The sequence below is a fragment of the Amblyomma mixtum genome, chromosome 6, assembly GCF_055824585.1.
Source record: "Amblyomma mixtum isolate Tamu chromosome 6, ASM5582458v1, whole genome shotgun sequence".
NCBI classification, from domain to species: domain Eukaryota; kingdom Metazoa; phylum Arthropoda; class Arachnida; order Ixodida; family Ixodidae; genus Amblyomma; species Amblyomma mixtum.
In genome coordinates this window covers 160,784,796-160,799,277 of record NC_143017.1, presented here as the reverse complement: position 1 = coordinate 160,799,277, position 14,482 = coordinate 160,784,796, and the positions used below count along the sequence as shown (strand labels likewise).

At 48.0% G+C, this 14,482-nt stretch overlaps 1 protein-coding gene and 4 non-coding genes across 6 annotated transcripts in view; all 5 read right to left on the bottom strand.

The window, feature by feature from the left end:
• Positions 1-14,482, bottom strand: part of LOC149341005 (uncharacterized) — a 45,706-nt gene that overhangs the window by 22,381 nt on the left and 8,843 nt on the right. Inside the window, exons 3-5 of one of the 2 annotated variants that reach the window (XM_089547480.1) lie at positions 12,491-12,549; positions 11,905-11,970; positions 8,513-8,772 (exon numbers count right to left, since the gene is read on the bottom strand). In XM_089547480.1, coding sequence (XP_089403606.1) covers positions 8,651-8,772; positions 11,905-11,970; positions 12,491-12,549 — 247 coding nt within the window. In that variant the 3' untranslated portion in view covers positions 8,513-8,650. Of the gene's footprint in view, positions 1-8,512; positions 8,773-11,904; positions 11,971-12,490; positions 12,550-14,482 lie in introns of those variants that run through there. The other variant, XR_016283376.1, reaches the window with a different exon arrangement.
• TRNAA-AGC (transfer RNA alanine (anticodon AGC)) lies at positions 1,517-1,589 on the bottom strand. Its single transcript has one exon. It is a non-coding gene; the product is annotated as a tRNA-Ala (tRNA).
• TRNAA-AGC (transfer RNA alanine (anticodon AGC)) lies at positions 1,764-1,836 on the bottom strand. The gene has a single exon. It is a non-coding gene; the product is annotated as a tRNA-Ala (tRNA).
• TRNAA-AGC (transfer RNA alanine (anticodon AGC)) lies at positions 2,011-2,083 on the bottom strand. The gene has a single exon. It is a non-coding gene; the product is annotated as a tRNA-Ala (tRNA).
• TRNAA-AGC (transfer RNA alanine (anticodon AGC)) lies at positions 2,258-2,330 on the bottom strand. The gene has a single exon. It is a non-coding gene; the product is annotated as a tRNA-Ala (tRNA).

Below are 14,482 nucleotides of genomic sequence, written 5' to 3'. Positions count from 1 at the left end.
TTGCGCGTGGAGCGGTGCTTTGTTGTTTGGAACGTCCCATCTGCGCTTTCCTTTGTTGGTGGTTTGGTGTTTTGGGTTTGCCTTGGGAGTTGATGTTGCAAGCCAAGATATCAACGTGGACGCGAGCCCATCTCTTCCTGCCCAGCGGTGGGGAACGCTGGCCATTCGAGATTTTCCCGGCCGCGGAGGAGCTATTAAGATCGACGCCAGCGGGTCTCGTTTGGAACCAGCCAACACACCTGTTTCCACTGTATATGGCTGCGAGCGACTTCAGCGTGATTACTTTCGGGCCTGCCGCCATGGACCGCACGCACTGAGAGGACCCAGGTGACAGCTGGCTTCAATTACGGAGTTTGCCCGGTTGGAATGCAGGACCAAAACCAGACCCCCTTTTTGAAGTGCCTGCACGTGTAGAACGCCGCCGCCGCCTCGGGGAGACGAACGTTATCTTCCCCATTTGCCGTAGCCATGCCGGGGAACAAAGGGCCTCGTCTCCGGTTGCTCTTTGGTGTGCCAAGCACCGCGACAAGCTGGCTGGCATCATCTCCGACCCAAGCACGAGGAACCACTTACGGCGTTTTCGTGACCTCGCGTCCGGCCTCGAGCGGCGGGTGGCATTTGATGTTTAACAGATGTCGGTGACCCGCAGAAACCTTCGGCTGGCCGGAGGCCATCACCTACCAGTCAACACTACCTCGACGACAACCTTCTCTCCCTCAGACTCAACATGTGACGTGGGCGTGGCCCTAAGTGCAGTGGTGTGTTTGTGCGCACAAGTTTGTTGTTTGTGATCTGGGCCCCTCCCACCCCGGCGTGGGCGTCCTCAACCTAGGGACTTTGGGGAACGAGAAGGCTATAAATGTCGAGAACGAATGCGGCAGATCAGCTCACTTCGCCTCATTTTGAGCTCACTTCAAGCCTTTCTCACCTCTAACCATGATGTAAAAAGATGTAAATAAACCCTCTTGTAATCTTCCTCCCATCACTTAACTCTTTGACATGGCGGCACTCCTGTCCTGGTGGTGGTGGGAACGGGTGTCGAAGCTTGACCACGGTTCCGTCAAGCGAGCAGCAGCAACAGCAGCGAGCTAGCAACGACCCCCAACCGACCCATCAGCGCCAACAACTGGTGGCAGACGCAACACCGTGCAGAAAAACCGTGTTTAAAACAACACGTCCGGTGGGCAGGGTAGGCAAAACGATCTCGTAGTCCTTATCAGCGTCGCTGGCAAACCTGTTTCCGCGGCCGGCAACGGCCGCTATCGCCGCTCCGTGGGAGCCCATGATTCTGCGTCCGTCACGCTCGGTGGCTGGAAGTAGAATCTGAGCTACACCCCCGACGGAGGGGGACGTCAGCGATCTCGCGCCATGAGAGTGTGAGACCGCGTGGATGCCGCAATAGAATAAGCGCCGTAAACTTGCAGTGAACCGGTTCTGCTCGTCAGTGTTCTCTCTTCCTCGACTACAGACACAAGAGAGAGAAATCTCGTGGACTGTGAGAAAACAAAAAGTTCAGTGGAGGTGCTGGGTATCGATCCCAGTACCTCTCGCATGCTAAGCGAGCGCTCTACCATCTGAGCTACACCCCCGACGGAGGGGGACGTCAGCGATCTCGCGCCATGAGAGTGTGAGACCGCGTGGATGCCGCAATAGAATAAGCTTCGTAAACTTGCAGTGAACCGGTTCTGCTCGTCAGTGTTCTCTCTTCCTCGACTACAGACACAAGAGAAATCTCGTGGACTGTGAGAAAATAAAAAGTTCAGTGGAGGTGCTGGGTATCGATCCCAGTACCTCTCGCATGCTAAGCGAGCGCTCTACCATCTGAGCTACACCCCCGACGGAGGGGGACGTCAGCGATCTCGCGCCATGAGAGTGTGAGACCGCGTGGATGCCGCAATAGAATAAGCTCCGTAAACTTGCAGTGAACCGGTTCTGCTCGTCAGTGTTCTCTCTTCCTCGACTACAGACACAAGGGAAATCTCGTGGACTGTGAGAAAACAAAAAGTTCAGTGGAGGTGCTGGGTATCGATCCCAGTACCTCTCGCATGCTAAGCGAGCGCTCTACCATCTGAGCTACACCCCCGACGGAGGGGGACGTCAGCGATCTCGCGCCATGAGAGTGTGAGACCGCGTGGATGCCGCAATAGAATAAGCTCCGTAAACTTGCAGTGAACAGGTTCTGCTCGTCAGTGTTCTCTCTTCCTCGACTACAGACACAAGGGAAATCTCGTGGACTGTGAGAAAACAAAAAGTTCAGTGGAGGTGCTGGGTATCGATCCCAGTACCTCTCGCATGCTAAGCGAGCGCTCTACCATCTGAGCTACACCCCCGACGGAGGGGGACGTCAGCGATCTCGCGCCATGAGAGTGTGAGACCGCGTGGATGCCGCAATAGAATAAGCTCCGTAAACTTGCAGTGAACCGGTTCTGCTCGTCATTGTTCCCTCTTTCTCAACTACAAAGTCAGGAGAAATGTGGAGGAACATGAGAAAACAAAAGGATCCAAGCGCCAATTCTTCGACATTGCATGGGAACACAATTGAATTGTATGAACTCTGCGCTGTCTAGCATGATCGAGCCACAGGGTAGGTATATGATTTTTTACAACGCAGTTCCTGGGTTTCGCGTCCAGTAGCAGTAACAGTAGTAGTCGGAGCAGTCGTAGTAGTCAGAGTAATCGGCGTAACCGGTCGGTGCATTGCCATAGGAACCATCCGGAGGGTGGTTATAGCGTAAAGGTGGCTGTATCGCGAGAGGATAAGAAGGTCCAACTGGTGGATGGTTGCCAAAAGAACTACCCGGAGCGTAGTTACCCTGGAAGGAATAATAGGTTTGCCGTTGAAGGACGAGTATATGGGAGACTTAGAAATGCGTTACCGGACGGTTATTAGGGGTTGTTACGGGAACTGTCGGGAGGGAGGTCACCTTGGAACAAGGAGGATGTGGCGAGCGTGGAGGAATCACCAACCGGAGAAAGAGAGACATAAACGTTTATTGTAAGTCAGGACTGTTCGTCGAGGAACCTGGGGGGGGGGGGGGAGGCCTCAAAGCGCCACTGGCTTTCGCTGACTAACGGACTTGCTAAACCAACCCACCGTATAAAGAGGAAGGCATGGCGAAAGCATAAGACGCAAGCAGAGGGTGGTTTCAAAGACAACCTCCCGGAGAAAATAGGTACCCCGGAAGGGGGAGGAGGAGGACGGTTACCGTTGAAGGATAAGAATATGAATATAGCGAGATTGGAGCGCAACTAATGTGTGGTTGCCACAGGAACCGTCCGGAAGATGTTACCTTGATAGGAAAGGGGGGGGGGGGGGGGGGTATGGCGAGAGCGGAAGAATATAGCGCGGTCTTTCTCTGGCACCTGCTGCGAAATGAGAGGGTTATCGGTGGTTCCACGCTCTTATAGCGTCAGACTGGACAGGAGAGCTAGTCTCTCCTCTCTATCTCAACATATCGTAAAATATGAATACCTTAACAGCTGTCGTTGAATCTCACATTGCACAGCGGTAACCCTCCTCACATCAGCGCATGTGTTTGTCTCATCTTCTTCCGTCCCGTCCGTCAGCGCTGTTTTGCCGTACCATTCAACCCTCCTGACCTATTTTTTTTAGCAGCCACCCTCTTCGATTTAAACGCCGGGAGAATAACAGCTGCTCTTTCCGGCAGAGCGCAAAAAAAAAACGGTCACGACGCGCGACACGCTGTTAGCAGCCGCTGGCGCTCATCTCGGAACCAACATCGCTGGGAAGCTCTCTCGCGGGCGACTCAGAAAACGCAAAGCAGAGGGTTAGTTTATCAAGTCGTGGATGAGAGCGCTGTCATCGCGGTTCACCTGGGCGCACGAAGAGCGCTCATGCATTTTCAAGGTTAAACGATTAGCTCGCGTTGTCGGCGCACCGCGGGTAACCTTGCCGCCGGAACGGACGCTGAGCGGAGGGAGAACACGGGGGCAAGTCTAAACGAACTTCAACGAAACTCCCAGACACCCCCCGCTGCATAAGTGCAGCGCTGCCGCCGGAACAAAGCAGCAGCGACAGTAGCGTCTTCCTAGTCACGTGCTGGGCGAAGCCAGTGCATGGCGTTAAGCAGCCTATGCTCTGTCCTGTAGCCCAGGTTAGCCCCATCTGTTCACGCGCACATCTCGCGGCATGCGAGCCCAGCCATAGTGCCGCGCGTCTGCGCGCAGCTCGTCTCCATCGCAGACGTGGTCATTGAGGGTAGAGTCTACGGATTAGTCCAGAATAACGCAGTCCCTTTCCAGCGCTACCCCGCGCCGCTGTGCCACCGGTTGGTCAACATAGGTCACGTAGTGTGTTGCGCTCCGCCTTCACCATCAAGCTTACAAACAGATGCAGCGGGGACGCCTTTCGCTCCAGTGGTTGTGCGGGAATTCTTACGTTTCGTGCTTGTCCCTCGGTGTTTGAAGAAAAGAGCGCTGCTACGCCACATGCCAGGCTGCTGCACTTTTGGGTGCAGCAGCCAAGCACAGTCGGGAAGGACTTTTTCTCCATTCCAAAGGGGAAATTTAACATCCAGCCTTGCCTGGCTTCATAGGATGAGCCGGGAGAAGTTCGTGCCGACATGAAACACACGTTTGTGTGAGGTAAGTTCAAGTGGTTCATGCCAGAACTCTTGCGAATAGCGTAAAGTGCACAAAAGGCTCGTGGACGTAGTTTCAATCAGCAGCAAGCGATCAAGCTGTACTCGCGTCTGACCACGCGTTTGGTAACGGTTCGACAAAGGTGTGCCGGGTTATTAAATGGCCGAATTAGCGTTAAGGGGACCATTAAACAATGGTGCATAATAAAGAGGTGACGATAACGTTACGCGCTTGAATGACAGCAAAATGCGCATTCGTGCTTCTGTCGCCTTCTATACGTAATTTATTGTGTCACTCGGGTTGTCTGGGCTGTATGGGGTTGCGTTACTGTTTTCTTTATGACGCAATGTTAAGATTTCTTTAAGCAACTAACTTTTTCCTAGGTCGCATCGCTTGTTTCTTAATGTGTCGTTGCTTAAAATTTTAAGCTTTCCGTGTTCGTCATGCAACAGGAAGGCTTTTTTGAATCCCTATTTTCTGACGCTAGTAACGAACAACGCCATCATAAATTTCTACAGGCAGAAGTGAAGTGCTGTTTATCTTACAGCATCTAGTACTCCTTTCAATAATATATCCGGATCTAATTACCCTGTGTTCACAAAGTACTGAAACTGACTGTTAGCTTTTGATTATTAAAATAAAAAGAAGGCACTTAAGACAGCGTCTGTGCATGTGCTATTATCCTTCAAGCTAAAGTGAGCTTTGAAATTGCAGTATGCTGTCTACTTCCTATCAGTACTGCTTTTCTGAACCGCTTATAGTGTATTGTTTATTGTGTATTAGTGTATTGTGTGATATTGTTTGCCTGTGATTACCACCCTTGGGGATATGAAATTGGTTAGTCATGGAGTAGCTTTTTCTCAGCATAGCTGTGAAATACCGGATGGCTGAACAGTCGGTGGTTTTTTTTTTCTTATCCTCGGTACAGTAAAGCAGTTTTGCACCGATGCTCACATAACGTAAATCTAATTCTCTAAAAGGCAAAAAGGCCAATGAGCACAAGTAAAATATTCGCTTCCTGTCACCCAGTTGAATGCCTTGATACACCGGAAAGCAGATAAGCTCGTGGAAGGCGATAGGAATGCGCGCGCGAGTTTGTGTCTGTATGTGCGCGCACGCATGTGTGACGAGTTCATCGGCAGCTGTGCCAAGGTCAATTGAAATAGGTCGCGAAGCCGGAGCTCGAATGCGGTCGAGAACCAAGTGCTAGCGACATCAAATCAGTAGAACTAAAGCGCCAAAATGAAATGAGTGGACAGACACGACTAGAAGAGGAAAATAATTAGGACATATTTTGTGTTTCAAAAGCATTCAAAAACAATTGCAGTGATTCCTTTTTAAAATGTTTTAGTTGTGTGCATTTTGTTAGAAAGTATAGCGCTTGCTTTGTAAAAATTTTTATGACAGCGTTCCCTCAGAGCAGCGGCAATGGCAGCGGGACGATGCCAAGGTTGACGGTGCTCTGATGTCATACCCTTGTCATATCTTTTGATTATTCTGCTTGCTTTTGCTTGAAACTCGATTCTGCTAGCCCTACTTCTTCCTCGTTGCTTGTTGCTCGAGTTCTTGGTGTGCATCGTTCGTGTACAGTTTCCGCTTTTCCCTTTTGCCAGCGCTTCTGTGTAGTTTCGTTCGGTTGGGTGCGGTTCTGTCGCTTTTGCCCCAGAATGGCATCGTCTGTGGCCATGGGGCCCCCGTACGCAAAAAAGAGGTGTGCGGTTGCGTGATGTGCGAGCGATAACCTGTCTGTTGCCACATTACAACCCTGACATTCAGCGCGACACCTGAGGCGAGGACGAAGGAAAAAGGCACAAAGAGAACTGACTACCTAAAAATAGCGTTGGTGGTCGGCACTCGTCGTGTCTTTCTTCGTTCTCGTGTCGGGTGTCGCGCTGAAGCGTCGCGGCGTTCAGCAGTTTATTTTTCCCGCCAAGCAGCACGTGATGCTGACGTCACAAATATGACGTCACTAAAACACGTGACTTTGACGTCGCGTTTTTGTTTCAATTATGACGTCACTTTTTAGTTGTCCACGCATTTCGAAGATGGCGCTGGCTGCGCACCATAAGCCGCCATGTTTTAAACGCATGGGCTTCTATGCAGCCTACGCTACCATAGTACATCTACCTTGGCTGTGCCGCCATCGGGAATCGCTCCATGTTCATGTTCTAATAATGACCCAGGAAAGCAAGAACGCCCTAGCGACTGAAACACCACGAAAATGACGAAATAATATAACTTTAATCTAAAAGAATAGAACTAGAACCTTGAACCATCTTAGCGGTGCAACCTGTAGATCCCAGAACCTCCCACATGCTAGCAACTGCTCTATCACCCGCGCTAAATGTTTGACGTAAGAGGAGAATGATGGCACCTAATTAGGACAGTGTGAGTACAGAAAGTTCCTTTACTTGTCGGAGTAAGCAATACTCTTTCCAGAGCTGTGAGCAGGAAGTTTGTCGTGTAGCTCCTATCTGCCGACCTCCTTCCTTCTCGCGTCGGAAGTAAGTACTTCGTACCTCAGTCGCACTCTGTTTGTTGTCTATCCAACGCATACAGATACGTCTTGACCTTTCTGCACTACAGGCTAACGTTCGAAAAATTTTCAGGGCAAAAAAAAAAAAAACACTGTAGGCCCTTACCCATTCAGGAGACTCTCACCGAGCGCATAATCTAGTGCTACATAAAATATAAAAGTAATGAAAAGCGATGCTATAAGTACGCGGCCTCATGTGTACTTGGCACAGTTCGACGCCCGCTGGTAAGATTTTCACTGAAACCAATGTTTCGAATAAAACTTTTGAGAGCGTTTGTGCTGCTCTGATATTTTCATCGTCTTCCAGACAATATGTATAATGTACACCTCACCCCGGCACCAAATATAAATAGGACTACGCGCCCGTGTTATCTCATTTGAGTTGTTGACGGGTATACATTAAACCATTTTTCATAAAAGAGTGGGAAAGGCAGGGGTTGGAAAATTCAATCTGGCAACACTGCCGCCGCCCAACGGAAACAAATACCGAAACTTTCTCAACTATGCGTGCCATATGTCAGAGCGCTTAAAATGAGTGAAGAGCAAAACTTAAGTAGTCGAACAGAGCCTACTGACCTCATGTCAGTAGCGGGCACCAGCGGCTAGAATACTCTATGGTAACTTTAATCAAGAGTACGCTGTGTGTCTTGAATGGGATGAGAACACAGTCTTGTCCTTCCGGCGAGTGGTAGGCTATTTTCCTCAGTGATGCATAGTACAGGTCTGAGCTTATTGAAAGGAATCACTTAGTTCACCCTTGGCAGCAAAATTTATTTTTACTCCAGCATCGATCTCGAAAAGTCGTTGCAAGGAATAGGCGTCTTTAGAGCAAAACAGCTCGAAGATCATTACTCGACCTCAGTATGTGTTTTGTTTAGGAGATATTAGGCGCAAATGGTAATCTTATGTGTTTGCTTCCTTTTCTGTAAGCTTCCCCGTGCAGAGTGAGTTTCCTTCTCCATAGTTTTTGGCTCGTATCATTCACATGAATGGTTTCAAAATGTGATTCATGCGTCCAGTTCTCGTTGATGTAGCGGATGGTTCTCATTACCAGTTTGTGTGCCCTGGTACCCAATCGAAGGGCACTACTAAGCAAGGTTATAATGATGACTCAGTAACTAGAAAACTGCGTTCTTCCAGTTAGAGGCAATAGCTCTTATGTCCTACACCCCGCACTCTAAGAAGAGAGGAGTGAAAAGGGGAGCAAGCTGTCCTCTAGTGCACTCCCTTCTATAAAAAGGAGTGCTCTTGATAAAAAGGAGTGCTCTTGAGGAGAGACTACTCCTTTTTTACTCCCATACAGGCGTATTCGTATTTAGAGTGTACTACGGTGCCTGCGTGCTCACCAATACAAGCACGCACGTCGCATTACTTCCTCCTTTTGTCCAGAAACACAGTTTTTGTTTTATTTTTTGCAAATCGGCGGTAAAAGGTTAGTCGAATGTGGCTTCTCTCAGTGCGGCGCAAGCGGACGCGTTATGCGCGCCAGCTGTCGGGCCAGGGAGACGCCATTCATCGCGTTGACTCCAGGCTGCATGGCTCGGGGCAGACTAGCGCACGTAAGGCTAGGGCATTCTCGCAAGTTGGGTTGGTGTCGTAGATCTTCATGCTGATCGGGCCGCTCGGCGTGACGACTGCGAAAAACCAAAGGCAGCAACAGTGAAAAATATGACGACGAAATATCACAAAGATGCTAGAGTTGCCTTGGTTTGCTACCCTCTGCAGTGGCTCAGTGGATATGCTGTATTCCTGTTGAGAACGTGTTCTCGCGTGTATACGATTCTGAGATATGGAAAGCGAAACTCTTCGCGCGTTGAGGTTTAGGTACGCCTTGTTCAAACACACATGCGATCGAAGCTATTCTGAAGTTCTCTTCTATGCCATTCGCCCCAGCCTTTAGGCCAAGGAGCACATTTCGCAACTAATTTTTCGTTTGTTTTTTTTTAGGAGAAGAACGTTTATTGAATACGTTCAAGGAGCCGAACGGGGAGTAGTAACTACATGGGTAAAACAATTAGTGCAATGGCTGCATATGTGGAGTTACTACTGGCACGGAGAATTCCCTTTCATTCTGACTTCCGTTGCGATTCAAGACAATGAATATATCGAGTAAGGTGCGACTTTTCAACCAGAGCTCAGCCCGGCAGCCATAATGCGTGATCTAAACGTTTATTCTTTGGATGTGTCTTTGTGACACACCTGTTAATGTGTCACGAAGCGGAAGGAAGGCTTCCTCGATAGATTCCACATGGCACATTAAGCCACAAACGAATTGTCGCCAGTAAAATTAACATCGAAAATGAGGGACGTACACGCCGAAAGACGGAATACAGGACGGACGCTATACTGCAGCTAATTTCACTTTTGTGAATAAGCCACAAAGTAAAGTGTTCTGCTCATGCACCGAATGTTTAGCCATGGGAAGAGCATCTTAATCACACTTAAACAACCGAATAGCACCCTATCTTTGTTTTGTGAACGCTCCCTAATTTATAGAATCATGTAGATGCTTTTTGCCACTAAAAAGAGATATTGAGCTGCCACTGGTGCAAGTGGAGCCCAGCCTTTTTAAAGAGAAGACCTTCAACAGACAGTTAGATTTGACAGACACTGACCTACTAAGCCAGCATTTTGTTTTTCATTTAACTATGTCGCAGGAATAACACACGTGTGCCAAACATTTCAGAAAATAATGAGCGTGGACCCATCATAACAGTTGACCCCTCTTCTAAAGTAGCACAAGGATGATCTCAGCCACGTGTTCTTCTCTACAGGATGTGCACACGCGTCGAGGTTACCGAACACCGCGCCTTCGTCACATAAACAAGTCAAAGCCCCACACAGAGCCAGAGAGATGAATTTATTGAAAAACGTTGGCTCACTGCGGGGGGTAAGGAAGGTAGGGCAGGGCAAGCTTTGACCCACTATGGAATCCTCGCATGCGAAGCACTACAGTGAGTTCAGCAGAGCAACGTGTCAGGTAAAGACTGACAAGTATGTCAGCCCGTTTTTTTCTTCTTTTTTTTTTACTTTTTCTGGTTAGCGAAAGGTTCAGTAATAGAGGGGACCAGTCCTTTTACTTGCTTTGGCCAGAGCTGCACAAATGCGCAGCATACGAATCCCTCAGGACGGATAGCTACGCGTTGCGCGCTGATGTAAACACCTTGCCATTGATTTCGAACTGCACATTTTGCAGACCTTTTAACCCGTAGAAACCTTCACTTAGGAATAGAAAGCAGTGTAATAAAATTTGATTTTGGTTTTCTTGTTTTCAATTAATATTGTCACTTTCACCCTTTGCTTTCCCTTATTCCCTCGTACGCGTCATATTTGTTCGTTTGTACGTTGATTGTTATATTAAGCTGCGTGTTTTTATTTCTTGTCCTAACTGCGAAAATGAAAGCAGTAATGTGGAATACGTCGCTTCGAACTTCGCTACCTGAAATCACACCGTGTTTATCAGAACACCAGCCTCCTCTGCAAAACAAGGGCCTCTCCCATTCATTTCGAACAGTCCTTGGGACTAGCTGCAACAACCGTGCTGCCGCAAACTTCTTAATATCAACCAGCCACCTGACTCAGTAACTTAGTAACCTATATCTGGTAGGGTTAACTAATAGACTGATATCCGTAGAGTTGAAGGCACGGTTAGGGCACGGTTAAATCTACCTTACTTTCGCTAGTAGGTCAGGTTTAGAGATCACGAGACGAGATGATGTTAGGAAATTTGCTGGGACAGAATCCCATATAGGGCTGATTGGAGGACAATTTGAGAGGCATTTGTAATGACGTAACTTGCCTGATAATTATAATTACGGGGACCTCAGTACTCCCTCAATAATAGCGTTCATTTGATGCAGTGCTGTAAATGCGATTGAGTGCAAATGCCAATGCACGCACTTTTCAGCATTATCGGGAATTCGGACAGCGAAAAACCAGTGCCACTAGGCCTAGGGGTCTACACGTTCTGTTCTGCAGCGGCTCGGTCATTCACTTTCTTCCTTACAAAGCGGATAATGTCACCGCGCTATTTTTGAATGTTCAAAGCCATGCGTCACGTAGCGGCAGTCAAGGAAACTAGAAGCTCTTGTCCCGAATTCCCGGTAGTTTGTCCTCGACAGCCGTTCCGAACGATAGGAGCAACAAAAAGAAGAGATATAATGCGATCTAGAAGCACACCGTTGAACCACACTTTCAGTGCATGCATGACTGAGTATAATCGGGGACTGGTACCTACCATACCCCTAACATCACTTCCTTTCTTTGCATGTAAACTTACACTCGAAGGCAAGAAAAGTTAATAAACTTTGAAAAAATTGGCAGTGGCTTAGCTCTGCTCTGCCAGTATATACGTCGCGTGAGGTGAGGGCGAGGTGTCCACATCTCGGTGGACACCTGAACCAGAGGGAAGGCGCATAACTGCCCTCTTGGAACAGTGGACACCTCAATCATGCTTTAAGCTAAGTGTCGGTAGTGACAGGTGCGCGCTGCATGCGTTGGCATTACCAACGTTGTGCCTGAAACGCGGCGCTGAAGCCATAGGCCGTCGGCGTTCGTTGTGTTTATTCATTGGCGTTGGCGTTGACAACGTTTTACACTCCGATCATTTTAAGGAAAAGAAGGCGAGCGCACGCGGCGAGGCACGCCATCTGTGCGTAGTGACGTCACTTGCTCCTCGCGCATGCGCAGCATGGCTCTCCAGGAGCCGCGTGAAACTGCTCAACCTCGGCCAGTGTAGCTCACGCTACAAAAAATGCACTGCTTACCTTCCCTGAAGTAGTATGCCTCTCCGTTGTAAGGCGGAAGAAGAAGGTACAGTTCCACCCGCATTCCTAAGGCGAAGAGAAGACAACGATAAATTATGGGAAACTATCAACTACTTCAAATGCTGCTTAATAACAGTGGCTTCAAAACAATAAAGCAAAAAAAAACCTGAATCTTAGCATTATTTTAACGAGTACATCTTACAGCCCTATTACAGGGGCCTATATTGCTTTATGATTTATTAATGAATCTTCTGTACTCTACCTGAAACATGTAATGTTCCTTCATCTTTAAAATGCTGTTTAAGCATAAAATGACGTTTCTATTTCTTTCCTTGTGTTTTTCGTTAGCACATACATGGTGTTTTTTGTCTCGAGTAATTTAATTCTCCACATGGACGTCTTGTTCAAAATTATGACCTAATAGCGCTTTGAAGTAAGCACGTCGCAATAACAAATTCGAAAGCGCGTTTTGGCGTGCCCTTAGGCAATCCCCAGTTACGAGCAACATCAGTACCTTTGCTGATAAATTCAAAATTACTGGCACCGCAAGATATGCTCTAAGTTTCGTGGGGAGTTATTAGCTTACCTTCACCGGTCAGTATGGCGTTGTCGTCCTCTGGCACGTACTCTGCATTCACTTCGAACCTACGGGAGGAATACTGAGCAGTTTCAGTTTCGAGATCACTGCTTAAAGAACCAAAGTTACGTTACGTTAGATCAAGCGACTAATGAAGCAAAAGGTGGTGTAACTGTCCCATTGTGTGTGGACATTTGAACCTTGCCATGAAAAAAGCGATGAACAGGGTGAAACAGGAGAGTAAGAAAGAAGTGAAAGCACTTTTTTTATCCTTTAACCATCCACCCTCTTCTCTCTCCGAACGGCACGTTTCATGTTGCAACAGAAGCATTATTTCCAGGCTGCACACGACATGTTGCACGGTGCGATGGCAGTATTTTATCAGCGCTTTTTGAGCGCAGTGACCTACCAACGAATGCATCTTTGCGGACTTGTGCCTGACCAGTCCTCGGGCATATGAAGAATTTTCAAACCGACGCGAAGTCCCATTGCATAATCTTGCTGCGTCGTATGCCAGAATCCAAAAGTAAAGAGAACATCACTCCGTTTTGTATCTGTCTTCACCACTTTTAGAGACAGAACTCCGTTATAACGTTTCTGAGTGCTCTGCGACAGCGTTGCCCGTTTTCTGGCGTCCATTCTAGGCGTTTGATGTTGTAGCAGAAGTTACTTCATTCCCTTGCTGGCCACTTTGTGGTGGACTTCCATCATATTGTCTTTTTGAGCCGCGGAGTCCTTCCCCAATGATAATGTGTCCCCTGGGGTAATGTGATGCGCCCAGTCAAGAAAGTAAAAGGACAGTCACTGGAGCTTCGAAAGACCATAAAATGAGCTGCAGACGGCGTTGCGTATACGTATTCCTTAAAGCTGTGTCATGCTCCGAGAGACAGAGAGAGAGAGAGAGTGAAGTGCTGCTGGCAGAGTCCGTTGTAGGTCCACAGGCAGAAGAAAACGACCGGAGAAATTTACAGTGAGAAGGACGACGGCCATGGCAACGAGCGCGCCATAAAGGAGACATTGGGTGTCAGTTCCTGGATTTGGCTTGAGAGGATGACCTGTGCATGACGGAACTTTATGGCAGTGAATAACTGCTCGATGCTTCCAGTTGTTTCACTCCTATAGTATTACATGCAGCTACGAGGGATCATATATCCTTTCAAAAATATGAAACACATCGTGGTTGCTCAGTTTCTATGGCTTTCCAATGGCGGGCCTAAGGCAGTAGATTATATTTCATCCGCTGCGACTGAAATAACAATGAAGGCGAAATTAAAGGAAAAAAACTTGTCTATTGGGAATTCAGTGCACGGCACAGAATCCCAGGTGGTCGATATTAATCTTGAGACTTCAGCTACAGAATGGCCAAAGTCATAGCCTCTGATGTTGCTTCGTCGTACAAAATTTCATCCATCAATCAATTAATACAGCGTGGAATCATTTTACCTCGTAGTCTTAATCAATAAGACGCAGCTGTACTTAATCTGAAGTGGTGTACAAACTTCAATACGTAATTCTCAACACTTCTAGCTTCAGTGAATGGTTACTACTTTGAATTTTTTTTAAACAAAGGAAACCTTATTTCTTTGCAATGAACTAAGAGAAAGTTGGAAACAGGTGCCGGTGAGACACATGAATTCCGTTCTCCAAGAAATGCCTGCATGCAATCAACGACTGATCACAACGTATGCGTCACTGGGATGACTGCACGGAGAGGGCGCTCACTGTATGCTCTCCTGCTCTGTTTGCCGCCTTGCTGCGATACAGCCAACTCCAAAGAGTTCACGCTTTCCCCTTTCTTCTTGGAAATGACTCCGCTCCGGAGAACTGATAGTTGTCAGTGGTGCTCCGTCATTTGACAGAAAGTATGTTGAGGCAAGCAAAATACTGAAAAATGAATGTGTCCCAGCATGTGCCTCTCGGTATAAGAGATCTTGATCCTCATGGATCGCTCACCAGCGGCCGAAATCGGCACGATATAAATGAGGGGTCGGGAGTCTACAT